Source organism: Spea bombifrons, chromosome 2 (assembly GCF_027358695.1).
Source record: "Spea bombifrons isolate aSpeBom1 chromosome 2, aSpeBom1.2.pri, whole genome shotgun sequence".
In the NCBI taxonomy this organism is placed as follows: domain Eukaryota; kingdom Metazoa; phylum Chordata; class Amphibia; order Anura; family Pelobatidae; genus Spea; species Spea bombifrons.
The window spans coordinates 68,124,826-68,143,157 of record NC_071088.1 but is presented as its reverse complement, the minus strand read 5'-3'; the positions used below and the strand labels follow the sequence as shown (position 1 = coordinate 68,143,157).

The following is an 18,332-nucleotide window of genomic DNA, read 5'->3' as shown; positions in this document are numbered from 1 at the left end:
CCCTGCCCACTACGAGCGGTACGACAGGGGCTTGAATGGCAGCCGCTAGTACCTACCCAGTAGAAGGACCTTGGTGACGTCGGCAGACCATGTGACCGTGGTACAGCGAAAATAGACACGACACAGGGGCTCATGGGGAGGTGGGCGTGCCCCGTATGCCGGAAGTAAAGGGCCACCTTGGTGAGGTAGCTCGTGTGGTATGTAGGAAAGTACGTCTGAATGAGTTAAAGTGCCGGTATAATTTACTATACGAAGCCTATAGGGGTATCTGGCATCCAATACTCAGTGAATAGTCTTACTGACACCCTGCAGAGGGAGGGGGAGACACACGTTATGCCCTTTAACACCCTTTACCCGTAGGTTTGGATTCTGCCATGCTGAAAGGGTGACAATGGCTTTAAACAGGATCATCTGCCTATCCAGAAAACATCTCTGGAGGACTTCAGTTGGATGTCAGGAACCCCTGGAGATCTGGGCCCACCTGGGCTTGTACTCCCCAGGCTCAGATTTCCACAGTTCCCCGGTTTCCTCTGCTGGACACAATAAGTGGTCCAAGGTGAAGCATATAAAAGGTCCTAAGGATGAGGCGCGGGCGCGGCTATTTGCCAAACTGGCCGTGATGATCAAAGTGGCAGTTAGAGGTAAGAGCAGGTGGTTGCGTGACTTAAACCAGCAGCCGCGTCAATGCATGTTTAACACATACGTGTAAAACAAACACGAGCCAGTTGGTGGCATGTGCCAAACTAGGGCTATGATTTTGAGGTGCTGTTCCACAAACCTCCATCGCTCTGTCAAATATTACAAGCAAATACACCTTAACAGGTGTTTTTGTTTCATCTGAGGGTTTAAGCATCGTAAGAAGCATGCATGGCAACAACTGCCTATAAGAGTCTGTCTGTCATGTGACAATTATAGAGCCTTGCAAATATATATATATATATTTGCAAGGCTCTATAATTGTGTGTGTGTGTATATATATATATATATATATATATATATATATATGATACAAAATTTGATATTATTAAAGAGAAAATTCTTTCTAGGAGGGGTTTGGTATTGAACAGTGCGATATGTCTGTAATGATAGTTGCAAACATGATTGATTTTAACAGTTATTATCATCCTTTATGACGTGCTAACATATTACATGGTGCTATAAAGATGGGGTAGTTAACATATACATATACTCTTCTAGCACTGAACTGATTTCTTATACCGATGCTTGAGGAGTCCAGCTTTCTATAAACCAAGACATTATACGGATCTTCTGGAATGTATTTGCTTAGTTCTCTTATGGCTAACATTGTTCTTTTCTTGCAGAAGGAGGACCGAACCCGGACCTGAATGTCAATTTGGCGCAGCTGATCGAGCAATGTCGGCAACGAAACATGCCAAAGAGTTCCATCGACAATGCCATCAAAGGGGCGGTGAGTTTTTACCATCGACCCTACACTTCTGCTTCTACGCTTTACCGTAAACATTATGTTAAGCTTGAAGATGGACCATAAAAGAGACAGCAAGTGGAACAGATAAATTGGATTTGTTCTCTGTTGTTCTCTGTAAAGAGCTGCTAGGGTTTGATATATGACGCGTGTTGTGTGATTGTGAGTTTTCTCTTCTAGGATAAGTCGAAGCCCACGTCGTACGCACTGTATGAGGGGAGAGGACCTGGTGGCTCCTCGCTGCTCGTTGAGGCTCTCACAGACAACAACAAGAGGTCATACGCGGAACTCAAACTTATCATGGCAAGGAATGGGTAAGTGATTTTAGGGTTATTCTTACTATTAGGATATATTATTAGTCTATCCAAGCTGTGGAATATTTATACGACGCTGATTGAAAACAAAATCACAAGTCGACTGCATGCACTCGTGGGTAATGTTTAGTAGTCTCTTCGTTACTTAGTCATGTCCAGAAAGTTTCTATTTTTTCTTTAATTCATGCTCGCTGGGGAGGAGCAGGTAAACAGAATTATACACTTGTTTTCTGCCGTTTCAGGGGATCAATGTGCGACGGAGCTCGACACTGTTTTGATAAGAAGGGGGTTGTGACGGTGCAAACTAATGACGGCGAGGGGAACGCTGTGCAGCTGGAACGGGCGCTCGAACTGGCTATAGAAGCGGGAGCTGAGGATGTGCAGGAAACACAAGATGAAGAAGAGAGGGACGTGTACAAGGTGAGAGATATTAGGACGGGGAAATGTACTTGGTGTGAAAGGAGCGAGCAAGGTTGGATTCACATCAAACCAAGACCTATAATGCTGTCTCCGATTGTTTTAAAGGGGGACGCCCCTTGTTCATCCTTTGGTTATTATCCTATGGTTTTAATGGGAAAATATACTTGTCACAAAAGTCTCTATTCTGTCTTTGTTATGTATTCCCGTGTTTGACGTGAGTGGTCACCTCCCTCAAAGATAGTTGTCTTCTCTTGGAGATAGGAAAATGGTACCAATGTTGTCACGTGCCGTGCATTGTGCAGCAGAATCACATAAATATCTTTTGCTGCAAATGGCATCATGTTTGTTTGTGGCAGCGCTCTGTCAGGCCAGGAAAAGTTACACAGGATTTACTGCTTGTACATCACACTGGGGGAGCAGGGACCAGAGGAGATTCTCTGCTTCACCTACCAAAAATCTACTTATCACAGATAGGTTACCCAACTAACAGTATAAACGTATCCCATACAGAGGGGAAAGCAGTAGGACTTCCCGTTTAATGAAACGAGCAGTTCCTGATTAACGGTTTTTCCTCAGACCATTCATTCCTTCTGTTCTTCTATTCTCTTTTTTCCCCCCCAGTATATCTGTGATGTGTCGTCTTTGCGTGACGTTCGTTCCAATTTAGTCTCTTTGGGTCTGGTGCCGCTCACCTCTGGACCAGAGTTCCTCCCAAACCTCACTGTGAGACTCTCAGACGCTGACATGGAGCTGGCATCGCAACTCCTAGAGTTAATCCACAATCAAATAGACGTGATGAGGGTCTACGACAACATTGAGTAGAGCAGCAGAACCCAGAGTGATGTGAACACCTTCAGGATGCCAAGTTCTGGAAGGACTGTAACATCTGGTGGAGCGAGTGTGTGGACCTTCACACATGGAGCCATCTGAGGTACTGGAGACCTTGCGGTATCTGACAGTGACCAGTGACACCAAGCGGACAGGAATACACTAGTCATAGACACCAGCTCTATCCATTTGTAAAAGCAAAATGGCGGCGTCCACTGTGAAGACATTTTTTTGTGTGTAAAAGGATCGCGCTGCCGCAGTATTTATTTATTCACTAACCTCTGTAAATGTAAACTGGTGGGTTTAGGTTACCGCCGGTTTCCTTGTTATCATGCCGTGTTTGTACTGTCACCCCTCCTGCCGCTTGCAACTGGCGTATCTTAATTCCAGGAATCTTGGGGGGGATTTCTGGGGGGGATCTCCATAAAGCTGCCTAGATATATTCAGTGTCTACATAGAAGTATACTTGTTGATAGAGGTGTATAAGATTACTTGAAGCGGATAAAATATAACCATAGGTTTCCAGCTATACAAGAAATGTATAGCTCAAGAGAAACCCAGAAGTATGTATGTGTAAGTATGCATGTGTTAGCATGGGTGGGTATGCGTAAATATGTGTTCGTGCGTTTTAGCGTACAGATGTATTTAGCATGTGTTAGTGTGAGAATGTGTTAAATGTGTGCAGTATATATGTTACCGAGTGGGACGATGGGGCCTCTTGACTTTACCTGCCCCCCCCTGGCCAAAAGGCCGCCAACCCTCCCCTGGCTCTCGATCTATGCATGTCACATATTTTGTCACCAAAATTCAGTTTTTAAGCTCTACTAAGATATATTATTTTGGAATCCGTTTTACTTCAGCTCATCTGTTTGTTTCCTAGAGGACAGCTTAAGGTTAGGGCTCAATCTGTACCTAATATCTCAGGGAATGTTTTATTCTAAGCTTGTAGCCGTGGTACTCAAGGGCAGGGCACAGAGCATTATATGAAGTGTTTGGGAATGTATTTCCTTAATAATTTAGATATAAAAATAAACTCTAAAAGTATATTTTCTGAGTATAAATAACTTGTCTTACTTAACATATTATCTCATTAAAACAGTACCTTTCAAAGAATGTTATATCATAAAGCCCAGGAAACAATTATTAGAGTAAATGAAATGGGGGGGGGGGGCTTGGACACTGTCATCAGAGTCTAATAATTAATTATGTTTTTGTTATTTTAGTTATTAATGCTGCTGTGATTTATATTAAATTTTCAGTTCCCCCCGGTTTTAGCTTTTTTTTTGCATTGCAGTAAAACTCTCTGGAGTATAAATGCAGTAATACGGTACTCATCAAGGATACTGATCAGAATATCTCACTACTGGTTTTCATGTAGTCACCAAAAAGGAAAGGTCTTCTGCTTCTCCTCAAATTATTGTTTTTTAACTTGATGACCACCAAGAGGTCATCTCAAAAGATTAAACACAAGTCTTCTTTTGGACTGAGTTAAGACACTTAAAGTTTTGGTGCGGTACAAAGAATATATCAGTAATATATCAGTATCGTCGTATTAGTTAAAACCATGATCATCTGCGGCGTATGTTTTTCTCCAGCTTTACGCGCTTTCTGGAACATAAGATAACTAAACATAAAGAAAAAAAAATACATGAGACAGGTTCTGAGGTTTGTCCAATTTGTATTCAGGGGAAGTTTTGTTTCTTACACTGCTGTTAATCCAAAAGAAGGCAAAAAACCCCCAGTTTGTGCCTTTTTCCAATTTTGCAACAAACTGGGGGAAAAAATTCCTTCTTGACCCCAGAATGGCGGTCAGATTTCTCCTTGGATGAAGAAGCTGTTTCTTCTGAGATGTTACTTGAGAACAGATGTTACATTCTTCCCCTGTCCAGATCTTGATCTTCTTTACTGATCTGCTTCAGTCGCTCTGCTAAAATAAAAAAACGGGAAATGTTTAATACTTTGCGCTCGGAATCTTCCTGCATCCCCATCGTCTATAAAGCTGTAGAAACAAAAACTGCCTGAGCTGGGCCGGCTGAGCTGGCTAATAATGCGCAAATTCTCTTCATTAAAGTCAACTCCACGAGAAGTCGCTACGAAGAACTCGACTAATTCACTGAAAACCAACTCTTGTGTCTGGATTCAGCTCGACTTCTCACGAGGAGGCAAGTTGGCCAATAACTCCATTCATCTATAGAGCTGCCCTACTCGTCTTCACTCAGTAAAAAAGGAATATAATGCATGGACTCCCACGCTTACCTGCGCCCTTCCTCCATGCGGATGATCTCTGGAGGCTCCTTGGTCTCTGATTTGAAGTACACCTGTGAAAAATAATATTTAAATTAATTCATCTAAATGGCTATTTTTCTTTTGACCAAAACATCACGCTTTGCACACAAATTGTGCAGCGTCACAGCGGGAGGCCACGGATTGGGTTATAAATATATATACTAATTATCCAATCAAATAAAATGCGGGTGTTTTAGGCGATGCATCCACCATGTGCTTGTGGCCCCTTTATTCCCCAACCCCCCACCCCCCGATGACTATAAATTGGTTTGGTTGTATATCTGGTAATATACCCCTCCTCATGTACCAGAAATAGACCCAAAAACTGCCCCCCCAGCATTATGTGCAAGCTTTACTACGGGAAACCGGGGGCATCAGCACCTACCCCAGAATTGTTTGGGATTCTTCTACCCCTTGTCATTGACCCCCCTTCCCGATATATAAAACACAATCACAATTACCTTTCTCAGGAACAGGGAGATCCCACCGATCACCAAACTGACAATGCCGATGGAAATCTCCTTAACGAGGTGCCGTCTAAAGAAACCGGGATTATCCTAGAAAAACAGATAAAAAAAACGACATTTTAATAAAAACCAGAACACTTTACATTGTTGGGGAATTAAAAATTCTATCAAGATACCGGAAAATCCCCAGGGTAATAATGTGACTTCCCTTTAAACATGCGCTTTTTTAATGGGAAAAAAGCCATAATATATAGAATGTTTCAATAATCATAAATATTAATGTGATTGGACGCAAGATTTAGTAATTACTGTCTAATAAACTGGGGTTAAATGAATCTAAAGGGTTAAAGCAGAGATGTCACATTTCTCCGTTTTACTCATCAATGTCAAGGTGACATAAAACTTTCAGCAAGACCCTGCCCCAACCACACCCCTAGCCCCACCCCCAGGGCCGGCCTGACAATGGAGCCAAGTGGGGCAACCGCCAGGCGGCACTTTTGAAGGGGCGGCACTTTGCCGCCCCAAGCCCTTTTTTTTTTTTTTTAAAGCGAAAGAGAGAGGCATTATAAGCCGGCACCGAGAACGAACAGGGAGACTCGCCGCAGAGGAGAGAGAGAGGGGCGCCGAGCGGGTACTGACAGCTTGGTAAGCGAAAACCACTCGGCGCCCCTCTCTCTCTCCTCTGCGGCGAGTCTCCCTGTTCGTTCTCGGTGCCGGCTTATAATGCTGAGTGCCGGAAGATTTCTGGCGCTCAGCATTACAAGCCGGCACCGAGACCGAACAGGGAGACAAGCCGCAGGACTGCTGAAAGGTAATTTGCCTTGGGCCGGCCCTGCCCACCCCTACCACAAACCTAGCCCCACCCCTCAAACAAAAATATTCCTCCATAGGTTATTCGTACTCGGGTGCGTGGGTGGGTTCGGGAGCGCCGATGAGATTTTGGACTATTTTCTTCCGCAGTGACGTCCTCGCAGGCCGGTGAAGATGTCTCCGGTTCTACACGCAGCGTGTCGGTAGCGTGTCTTCTGTGCTCGGCGAGGGAATGCCTGAACACCTTATCTTCAAATGGATTCCCATGAGGTCCTAGACGAGAAAATCATACAATGTCAGTATATTTAGAGAGTTCTACCTCTGAAACATCTCGTTTCTATGTGTACTTTTTTTGCTATTTAAAAGATTGCCAATCATGATGCGTAGCAGGGCCGGACTGGGACTGAAAAGCAGCCCTGGAAAAATTTGGAGACCAGCCCCATATAGTTTATCTCACGGTGAAGGTCTTATACCCACACGCACCCCTTATACACACCCGAGTCACACTATGTGCCATTCTTTTTATCTCATTATTTGTATTAAAATCCCAGAAAGCAAAAGAGTTAAAAGGCCCTAATAAATGAAATACATTACACAGAATGGGATCAAAACATTTACTACTGCGAACATTTTTAGATGAAAGAGTTCCATTTTATTCAGTGGAACAAAACACTGATCACATTATTCTTCACGATATTCTGGTAAGAAACTTTTATTTCTTTATTAATTCATGTAGACTATTTTTTTCCATATTTAATAAAAGCTATGATTGAGACATGTTTGGTTTTTATTTCCTTTCATTTGACAACCTACCCCCGAGTTATGCACCTCTGCCCCCAGGCTTGCCACTCTGCCCCCTGATATGCCTTCTAACCCCCTATATGCCACTCTGCCTCCAGAAATGCCTTATACCCCCTATATGCCACTCTGTCCCATGATATGCCTTCTAATCCCCTATATGCCACTCTGCCATATAGGGGGTTAAAAGGCATATCATGGGACAGAGTGGCATATAGTGGGTATAAGGCATTCCTGGAGGCAGAGTGGCATGAAGGGGGTTAAAAGGCATATCATGGGGCACTCTGCCTCCAGACAAGCCTTATGCCCCCCTATATGCCACTCTGCCTCCCTGATATGCTTTATACCCTCCTATATGCCACTCTGCCCCATAATATGCCTTTTAATCCCCTATATGCCACTCTGCCTCCAAAAATGCCTTTTACTCCCTATGTCACTCTGCCTCCAGAAATGCCTTATACCCCCCATATGCCACTCTGCCTCCCTGATATGCCTCAACCCTCCTATATGCCCCTCTGCCCCGTGATATGCCTTTTTGCCACTCCACCTCCAGATATGCCTTTTGACCCCCTATATGTCACTCTGCATCCAGAAATGCCTTATACCCCTATATGCCACTCTGTCCCATGATATGCCTTCTAACCTCCTATATGCCACTCTGCCATATAGGGGGTTAAAAGGCATATCATGGGACAGAGTGGCATATAGGGGGGTATAAGGCATTTCTGGAGGCAGAGTGGCATAAAGGGGGTTAAAAGGCATATCATGGGGCACTCTGCCTACAGAAAAGCCTTATGCCCCCTATATGCCACTCTGCCTCCCCAATATGCTTTATACCCTCCTATATGCCCCTCTGCCCCGTGATATGCCTTTTAACCCCCTTTCTGCCACTCGACCTCCAGATATGCCTTTTGACCCCCTATATGTCACTCTGCATCCAGAAATGCCTTATACCCCTATATGCCACTCTGTCCCATGATATGCCTTCTAACCCCCTATTTGCCACTCTGCCATATAGGGGGTTAAAAGGCATATCATGGGACAGAGTGGCATATAGTGGGTATAAGGCATTCCTGGAGGCAGAGTGGCATGAAGGGGGTTAAAAGGCATATCATGGGGCACTCTGCCTCCAGACAAGCCTTATGCCCCCCTATATGCCACTCTGCCTCCCTGATATGCTTTATACCCTCCTATATGCCACTCTGCCCCATAATATGCCTTTTAATCCCCTATATGCCACTCTGCCTCCAGAAATGCCTTTTACTCCCTATGTCACTCTGCCTCCAGAAATGCCTTATACCCCCCATATGCCACTCTGCCTCCCTGATATGCCTCAACCCTCCTATATGCCCCTCTGCCCCGTGATATGCCTTTTAACCCCCTTTTTGCCACTCCACCTCCAGATATGCCTTTTGACCCCCTATATGTCACTCTGCATCCAGAAATACCTTATACCCCTATATGCCACTCTGTCCCATGATATGCCTTCTAACCCCCTATTTGCCACTCTGCCATATAGGGGGTTAAAAGGCATATCATGGGACAGAGTGGCATATAGGGGGGTATAAGGCATTTCTGGAGGCAGAGTGGCATAAAGGGGGTTAAAAGGCATATCATGGGGCACTCTGCCTACAGAAAAGCCTTATGCCCCCTATATGCCACTCTGCCTCCCCAATATGCTTTATACCCTCCTATATGCCCCTCTGCCCCATGACATCCCTTTTAACTCCCTTTATGCCACTCTGCCTCCAGATATGCCATTGACCCCCTATATGTCACTCTGCATCCAGAAATGCCTTATACCCCTATATGCCACTCTGGCATATAGGGGGTTAAAAGGCATATCATGGGACAGAGTGGCATATAGGGGGGTATAAGGCATTTCTGGAGGCAGAGTGGCATAAAGGGGGTGAAAAGGCATATCATGGGGCACTCTGCCTCCAGAAAAGCCTTATACCCCCTATATGCCACTCTGCCTCCCTGATTTGCCTCAACCCTCCTATATGCCACTCTGTCCCATGATATGCCTTCTAACCCCCTATATGCCACTCTGCCATATAGGAGGTTAAAAGGCATATCATGGGACATTTTTGTTTACTTTATATGGCAAGCCGATCCAGCTTGCCATATTAAATAAAAAATAATATATGCCACTCTGTCCCATGATATGCCTTCTAACCCCCTATATGCCACTCTGCCATATAGGGGGTTAAAAGGCATATCATGGGACAGAGTGGCATATAGGGGGTATAAGGCATTTCTGGAGGCAGAGTGGCATGAAGGGGGTTAAAAGGCATATCATGGGGCACTCTGCCTCCAGAAAAGCCTTATGCCCCCTATATGCCACTCTGCCTCCCTGATATGCTTTATACCCTCCTATATGCTCCTCTGCCCCATGATATACCTTTTAACCCCCTTTATGCCACTCTGCCTCCAGATATGCCTTTTGACCCCCTATATGCCATTCTGCATCCAGAAATGCCTTATACCCCTATATGCAACTCTGGCATATAGGGGGTTAAAAGGTATATCATGGGACAGAGTGGCATATAGGGGGGTATAAGGCATTTCTGGAGGCAGAGTGGCATATAGGGGGACACACTTACATACACACACATGTCGATTTTTTTGTTTTTAACAAATACAAAAAAACATTATACAGTACAAAAAATACATTATTTCACTCACCTTCTACTTGACTTCCTGGTAGCTGCACACTGTTCTCCTCTATGCTGACAGGATGCCACTGACCTGACATCCGGTGCTGCAGCGAGGGGGCGGAGCTTCTACCTCACACTGCTCCCATCAGACTGCTGGGAATGTAATCTAAACGGCCGGTGCGTGCTGATGCCGCCGGCCGGAGCTACTTTAACACTTTTTTTTTTATTTATATGGTAAGCTGGATCGGCTCGCCATATAAAGTAAAAAAAAAAGTATTAAAGCAGAGGCGGCCGGCGGCATCAGCACGCATCGGCCGTTCAGATTACATTCCCAGCAATCTGATGGCCGCATAGTGATGGGAGCAGCGTGAGGGGTGAAAGGTCAGTGCGAGGGGGCGGAGCTTTCACCCCTCACACTGCTCCCATCACTAGACGACCATCGCACACGGCTGCTGGGTGCTGATGCCGGCCGGCCGCATCAGCACCCAGCGGCCGCTTTGATTAGATTTCGGGCAGCCTGGGGGGCAGCTCAGCGGCTGTCTTCATGGCCGCCCAGCCCACGGACCTTCCGGCCCACCGGGAAATTTCCCGGTATCCCGGTGGGCCAGTCCGGCCCTGTCTGGAGGCAGAGTGGCATAAAGGGGGTTAAAAGGGATGTCATGGAGCAGAGGGGCATATAGGAGGTTATAAAGCATATTGGGGAGGCAGAGTGGCATATAGGGGGCATAAGGCTTTTCTGGAGGCAGAGTGCCCCATGATATGCCTTTTAACCCCCTTCATGCCACTCTGCCTCCAGAAATGCCTTATACCCACTATATGCCACTCTGTCCCATGATATGCCTTTTAACCCCCTATATGGCAGAGTGGCATATAGGGGGTTAGAAGGCATATCATGGGACAGAGTGGCATATAGGGGTATAAGGCATTTCTGGGTGCAGAGTGACATATAGGGGGTCAAAAGGCATATCTGGAGGTGGAGTGGCAAAAAGGGGGTTAAAAGGCATATCACAGGGCAGAGGGGCATATAGGAGGGTTGAGGCATATCAGGGAGGCAGAGTGGCATATGGGGGGTATAAGGCATTTCTGGAGGCAGAGTGGCATATAGGGGATTTAAAGGCATATTATGGGGCAGAGTGGCATATAGGAGGGTATAAAGCATATTAGGGAGGCAGAGTGGCATATAGGGGGGCATAAGGCTTTCCTGGAGGCAGAGTGCCCCATGATATGCCTTTTAACCCCCTTCATGCCACTCTGCCTCCAGGAATGCCTTATACCCACTATATGCCCCTCTGTCCCATGATATGCCTTTTAACCCCCTATATTGCAGAGTGGCATATAGGGGGTTAGAAGGCATATCATGGGACAGAGTGGCATATAGGGGGTATAAGGCATTTCTGGAGGCAGAGTGGCATATAGGGGGTTAGAAGGCATATCAGGGGGGCAAAGCCTGGGGGCAGAGGTGCATAACTCGGGGGTAGGTTGTCAAATGAAAGGAAATAAAAACCAAACGTCTCAATCATAGCTTTTATTAAATATGGAAAAAAATAGTCTACATGAATTAATAAAGAAATAAAAGTTTCTTACCAGAATATCGTGAAGAATAATGTGATCAGTGTTTTGTTCCACTGAATAAAATGGAACTCTTTCATCTAAAAATGTTCGCAGTAGTAAATGTTTTGATCCCATTATGTGTAATGTATTTCATTTATTAGGGCCTTTTAACACTTTTGCTTTCTGGCATTTTAATACAAATAATGAGATAAAAAGAATGGCACATAGTGTGACTCGGGTGTGTATAAGGGGTGCGTGTGGGTATAAGAGCTTCACCGTGAGATAAACTATATGGGGCTGGTCTCCAAATTTTTCCAGGGCTGCTTTTCAGTCCCAGTCCGGCCCTGAAGTCAAGATAGCAGAAGTAGCAGTGGTGGTAGAGGAAGCAGAGGAAGAAGATAGACAGAAGTAAGCCAAGTTTAAGGACTGAAAATAGAGAATTAGTAAAAGTACAAGAATAAAGGAAAGGAAAGAGGGCAATAGAGGTTGTTGGCTAATACTGAAGGTAAATACGTAAATAAGGTAGGGGAAATTAGACTGAAACACGCCCATTTAAAGGGCAAATGGGCAGGGATCGAGGTGCGTCAAGACCCCGCTCCTGAGACCCGGAGGAACCGGTAGGTACTTCAACTGGAGATCTCCGGGTCAAAGACAGAGAGTTCCCAGGTATGCCTATTTGATATATATATATCATAATCTCCTGCACAAAGATGGACTTCAGGTTGACCTCTGTTGTGCCATTATAACCATTAATATTAAGTCTTTTGTTTCTATTGCAGAATCTTCTGCAGCCACAAGTAAAGAAGAAAAACACTTTTATTATCTCTGCTTGTTAAATATTTTATTTGAATTGTATGAACGAGTATACCAATAATAAAGTTTAATCTAATTTTTATTGAACTTCTCTTTTTGCTTAACAATTTGTTACGTGTAACCTGGTCCAGGATCTTGTGCAGCAAGGGACTTGTATTAAACGGCTACCAGGATTCTGTTGCCCAGACATGGGGTTTTTCATGTCATCTTAAGGTAATCGTCCACCACACTCATGGGACAACAGAAGAGGTCTAAATGACAGATAATAGATAACAGACCGATAATAGAGAGGTAAAGAAAAAGAAGAGGGTTACAGAGGAAGAGAGATAAAGGGGAGAAGAGAGAGCAGGAGAGATAAACTGAAAGGGGGAGAGAGATGTGGACAAAGGGTGAGGTATACAGAAAGAGGAAGTGGAGAAAGAGGAAGAGATGTATATAGATGAGAGATGTAGGGTGAAAACGGAGAGAAAGAGAAGGAGAGATAGGGAGAAAAGCAAGAGATAAACAAATGGGAGAGATAATGAGAAAGGGGAGGATCAAAGAGGCGCCTGTCTTCTTGAATATAATTTCTGTAATATTTTGAATCAAAATGTAGTCTTACATAGAAATATGGTAACATGTAAACCGCTTCTTAAAGGCAGAAAAAAGTCCAGTGCAATTATAAAATATAGTATTTTTATTATATACACTTCTTCACAAACCTATTTACAAACAAAAAAACACAGGTGTTTGATATAGTTAATATATACATTTGTAGGTTGGTTCTGTATATTAAACTTCATCATACGCTACTTGACAACAGTGGCGTCGGCGGGGGGGCCAGAGGGGGCCATGGCCCCCCCTACATCATGCTGTGCCCCCCGGTGTGCCCCCCCAATTGAAACGCCGTCTTTTTTTTTTTTTTTAATAGATCCGGAGGAGAGAGAGAGGCGCCGAGCGGTCGCTGAGGAATAAGTTCTCATCGACCGTTCGGCACCTCTCACTCTTCTCCGCGACCGCGAGGCCTCTGCCTTGGTCGCAGTGCCGGCATTTCAAGCCGAGCACCGGTATATGATGTCATGTCCGGCGCTCAGCAATGAAGCCGCCCACACTGCGGCAGAACCAGGAAGACAGAGACCTCGCGATCCCGCCGCTGGACTTCTACAAGCCCAAGGTAAGTGAACTTCAAAGGGGGGGGAGAGGATAGAAAGTTAGGAGGGGGTTAGAGAGTGAAAAGAGGTAGATAGGAAATGAGAAGAGGTAGATAGGGATAGATTGGGAGGGAGAGAGGGGGTAGTTAGGATAGATTGGGAGGGAGAGGGGGTAGATAGGATAGATTGGGAGGGAGAGGGGATAGATTGTGAGTGAGAGGGGATAGACAGGATAGATTGGGAGGGAGAGGGGATAGATAGGATAGATAGGGAGGGAGATGGAGATATTAACATATATTGGCAGCAGGGGCTAATATTAATATTTATTGGCAGCAGGGTCCAGTATTTATATTCATATTGGCAGCAGGGTCTAGTATTTATATATATATATCAGCAGCAGGGGCTAATATTAATATATATTGGCTGCAGGGACTAATAATATATATTGGCAGTAGGGGCTAATATTAATATATACTGGTAGGAGGGTCAAATATTAATATATATCGGCAGCAGGGTATAATATAAGTATATATCCGCAGCAGGAGCTAATATCAATATATATCCGCAGCAGGGGTTAATATGAATATATATCAGAAGCACGGTGTAACATTTCTATATATCGGCAGCAGGGTCTAATATTTATATATATTGTCAGCAGGGGCTAATATTAAAGAATGAGAAATAACTGCCTAACGTGTGTGTGTATATGTATATATATATATATATGTGTATGTATATATATATATATATATATATATATATATATATAGTGTATATGTACTGTTTTATAATTGCCCCCCCTACTTTGGTCCCTGGCCCCCCATGTGCCCCCCCTAAATATGAAAGCTGGAGACGCCACTGCTTGACAAGCAAACGCAGCTTGTGAGTTTATGGACCTAATGTATACAATTGAAACATAAATGCCTCGGTTTTCTTTCAGGTTAATATTCTCCTGTATCTTATGCTTTGTGATAAGACAGAAACGGATAGACCATGGACGAGAGGTATTGTGTAAGGAAGCAATATTGATAAATACAAAGCGAAATGTCTGTGTAAAGGCAGGATGATTTGAGAGGCTTGAAGACTATGATTACATAACAGGAGTCCTATAAAGAGACACTCTTCTCGATAAAGAGTCAATACAATGCATGCAATGCATGCAATATGGTGTCCCTATTCAGAGAGACATCTATTCAAAATGTTTTATCCCTAAAGGTGATATTCCACATATGGTGCTGAGTACAGGCAACACCTTGGAAGCTTCCAAGAAAAAAAGTAATGTAACGTGAAATCATGTAAGCGGAGTATAACTTTTCCATAGTAACAAATTATATCAATGAGGTTACATTCTAGGCTACATATGCAGGTTTCTTATAGAACTGACCATACTAATGAAAAGGTACTATAAACCTCAGCAGCCATGATGTTACTTTAGATTAAGTCTAAACGAGAGGCATTACTCGTGAATAAATCTCTCTCTCTCTCTCTCTCTCTCTCTCTCTCTCTCTCTCTCTCTCTCTCTCTCTCTCTCTCTCTCTCTCTCTCTCTCTCTCTCTCTCTCTCTCTCTCTCTCTCTATATATATATATATATGTGTATAATATGTGTGTGCCTGTATAAGCATTCCTGTGCACGTGTGTGTGTGATCATGGATGTTAATTTGTGGGTGTGTGTGATCATGGATGTGTACTTGTGTGTGAAAGCATGGATGTGTTCTTGTGTGTGTGCGTGTATGTGAGCATAGATGTATACTTGTGTGTGTGAGCATGGATCAGTAATTGCATAAGTGGGGTGAGATGGAGTGTGTGTCAGTGAGTATGAGTAAGTTTATGTAATTTGTGTAAGTGTGTTTACATATGTTGGAAGGGAGGGTAAGGGGCAAAGAAGGCACAGACCAGTTGTTGCAGTTGGGGGGCCTGCACCAGTGCCCGGTGGTTTCTAGTTATACCCCTGGGAAGGCCCTTTCCTATCCCAGTTTGGCTGTGCCCAGTGCACAAAGCAAGGTCCATAAAAATGGGTTTAGTGTGGAAGAAGTTGACTGACCCGCACAGAGCCCTAACCTCAACCCCATCAAACACCTTTGGGATGAACTGGAATGGAGATTGTGAGTCCGGCCTTCTTGTCCAACATCAGTGCCTGACCTCACGAACGCTCTACTGGATAAATGGGCAGAAATTCCAACAGAAACTCCCCAAAATCTTGTGGAAAGCCTTCCCATAAGAGAGGAAGCTGTTATAGCTGCAAAGGAGAGTCCAACTACATATTAATGTCTATGTATTTAGAATGCGATGTCATAAAAGTCCCAATGTTGGTGTAATGGTCATGTGTCCCAATACTTTTGTCCATATAGTGTATATCCAAGAATGTAATGTAAGTATCACCAAGATGTTATTATTCAATTGTTTTCCATATAGCAAGGCTTTTATAAATAGAATATGAAAAACAACCAGTACTAGAATCTTACAAAGGGTATTTTTATCACTATCCCTGGAAGCTTTAGTCTGATTTACTGATACATTTAATGCCATTACAAAGTTTTTGATTTGCGTTCCTGGGTAACTGGAGTAATGCACTGTAGACACAAATGTATCAAAATGCATTATTTTAAACTACCTATGAAGCAGATTTTTTTATTTTTTTTTTGACATACAGTATGTTTGCAACTTTCAGTACATTTGCTTAGTTTAGAGCTACACGTTGAGTACAAGAACATCACAGTATCCACCAGGAATTTACAAGTGATTATCTGATGTTCAACTCATCCCTGCAAACATGCTTAAAAAGATACTCTCAATCCGCTTGTTTTACATAGAGAGAGAAGTATAAATTCAGAGTTGGTTTATCTTAACAATCAGCTAAAACTCGACTAAGCACAGTGACTTCAAATGGCCATTCCTTCTTTATCAAATAAAACTTCAGTGTTACATGTTACACACATCTTTAAGTTAGCTATATTGGCAATGAGAGTTACTTTTCTGAATAATAAATTATGTCTTGTTCTTAGCAAATACATTAATATAAACATTTATATTGAAATGGGTCACTAACGTGGACTTTGTTTTAGGTATCACACAGGCTTTTAGTTCACCTGCAAACATGAAAATTGGGGCAGAAGATTGGCCTGGATTTTGAAAACATAGCAGCAACTACATGCAACCAACAAAATGGTAGAAAGCTATGCGAGTCTGGGTCCAAGATTCCCTGGATCACATGTTGGATAGTATGTGAATAGTGTAGAACTTAAGGGGACATTTTACTAAAAATAGTAATATGCTACTTGTACTTATTGCCCTATAACTTGCAAAAATACAAAAACATTGTGTATTTCTAAGGGCAAATTTTAAAATCTATTTAGCAGGTATTTTCATTAGTTCTTGTAGTAAAAAGCATTTTCAATTTTTACTATATATATATTTTTTTAATACATTTTTTTAATACATTATATGATTTGATCAAAATAATGGACTTCGTGTCCTGAACCCCCCCAATATATAATGTGAGTGGTTACAGTACATGAGAAAAATGAAAATCATAGCTAAGCACAAACACAGCAAAAATGTTACTTTAATATGCATTCATCAAAACTAAAATGCAATAGAGCACTTATATGACATAGAAGTTGTAGCCCTGTTGCTGCAGCTTTCCTCCTTGTCTGTGGTCACTGTTTGCCACTGATTCACTCAAATCAATGGGAATGGTTGTCGTGCTTGTGCATGGGGGTCTGAATAGACCCTCTCCTGCAGTGTTCACCGATCCAGCGCTAGAGCTGACTTGCTGTAAGTATATCACATTTTCCCCCTACATCTCTCATCTATTTACATCTCTTCCTCTTTCTCCACTTCCTCTTTCTGTATACCTCACCCTTTGTCCACATCTCTCTCCCCCTTTCAGTTTATCTCTCCTGCTCTCTCTTCTCCCTTTTATCTCTCTTCCTCTTTAACCCTCTTCTTTCTCTTTACCTCTCTATTATCTGTCTGTTATCTATTATCTGTCTTAATTCATTATCTCCTTTTTTTGTTATTTCTATAACTTTTCTCCATCTCATATCTTTCCCATTATCTCTCCCCTTTCTTCTCTCTTCTTTCTCATTATCTCTCCCTTCTCTCCCCTTTCTTTCTTCTCCTCATTATCCATATCTTTATTCCTATCTCTACATGTTCCTACTACCCCTTTCTTACTTGCAGAAATCCTGTGTGTGATCCTGAGGCAACTGTCCCACTGCTTCACACAAAGATATGACATCATAATATGTATATACATAATATATATATACATATATAATCATTATATGTATCTATGTCCCAAGCAAATTATAAAAAAAATAAAAGGTATAGGCCTTGGGCTAAAAATAGATATAGTGGTTTTGACAAAATATGTTACTCAATTATATCCTTAATAAAACCACATAAAATCAATGTATAAGTAGGTCCAGTGGCTATTAATCATTCACTACACTCAGCCTATTGTGGTTTCTATTTTATTGCTTCAAACATAGTAATGTGTAACTAATCAAAACAAATGGCAGGACCCATAAATCTGTTTGAAACTGAATGTTCTTCCTCGATTCCTTTAGTAATGCACATGCCAGGCCTGACACAGGGCAGCACATTACCCACATCCTGCACCGATGCAGCTGCCATCCTCTCTGCAGGGCACTGTAATATAATAGTGTTGGTCTCTTAAGGACCTGTAGTGTTGTAGAAGCTTGCCATAGGGGGTTATTCCATCCAGATGTAATTGGGCTGGTTACAATCGAGATCATTGATTTCCCCAATCAACCCATAATGCTGTAGTGCATAGGGGATCTGGATT

The 18,332-nt window shown here is 43.1% G+C and overlaps 1 protein-coding gene across 4 annotated transcripts; it reads left to right on the top strand.

Moving 5' to 3' along the window:
* Positions 1–111: 111 nt before the first annotated feature.
* LOC128472721 (translational activator of cytochrome c oxidase 1-like) lies at positions 112–3,445 on the top strand. 4 transcript variants are annotated; one of them, XM_053454649.1, is made up of 6 exons: positions 112–197; positions 361–641; positions 1,323–1,429; positions 1,625–1,758; positions 2,001–2,178; positions 2,800–3,444. In XM_053454649.1, the coding sequence occupies exons 2-6, from the start codon at positions 392–394 to the stop codon at positions 2,998–3,000; spliced, it is 870 nt and encodes a 289-aa protein (XP_053310624.1). In that variant the 5' UTR covers positions 112–197; positions 361–391; the 3' UTR covers positions 3,001–3,444. The 4 variants fall into 4 exon arrangements, with proteins under 4 accessions (XP_053310624.1, XP_053310627.1, XP_053310625.1 ...); XM_053454652.1 differs by having other exon boundaries at positions 130–197; positions 424–641; positions 2,800–3,442; XM_053454650.1 differs by having other exon boundaries at positions 148–264; positions 2,800–3,445.
* The last annotated feature ends 14,887 nt before the right edge of the window (positions 3,446–18,332 follow it).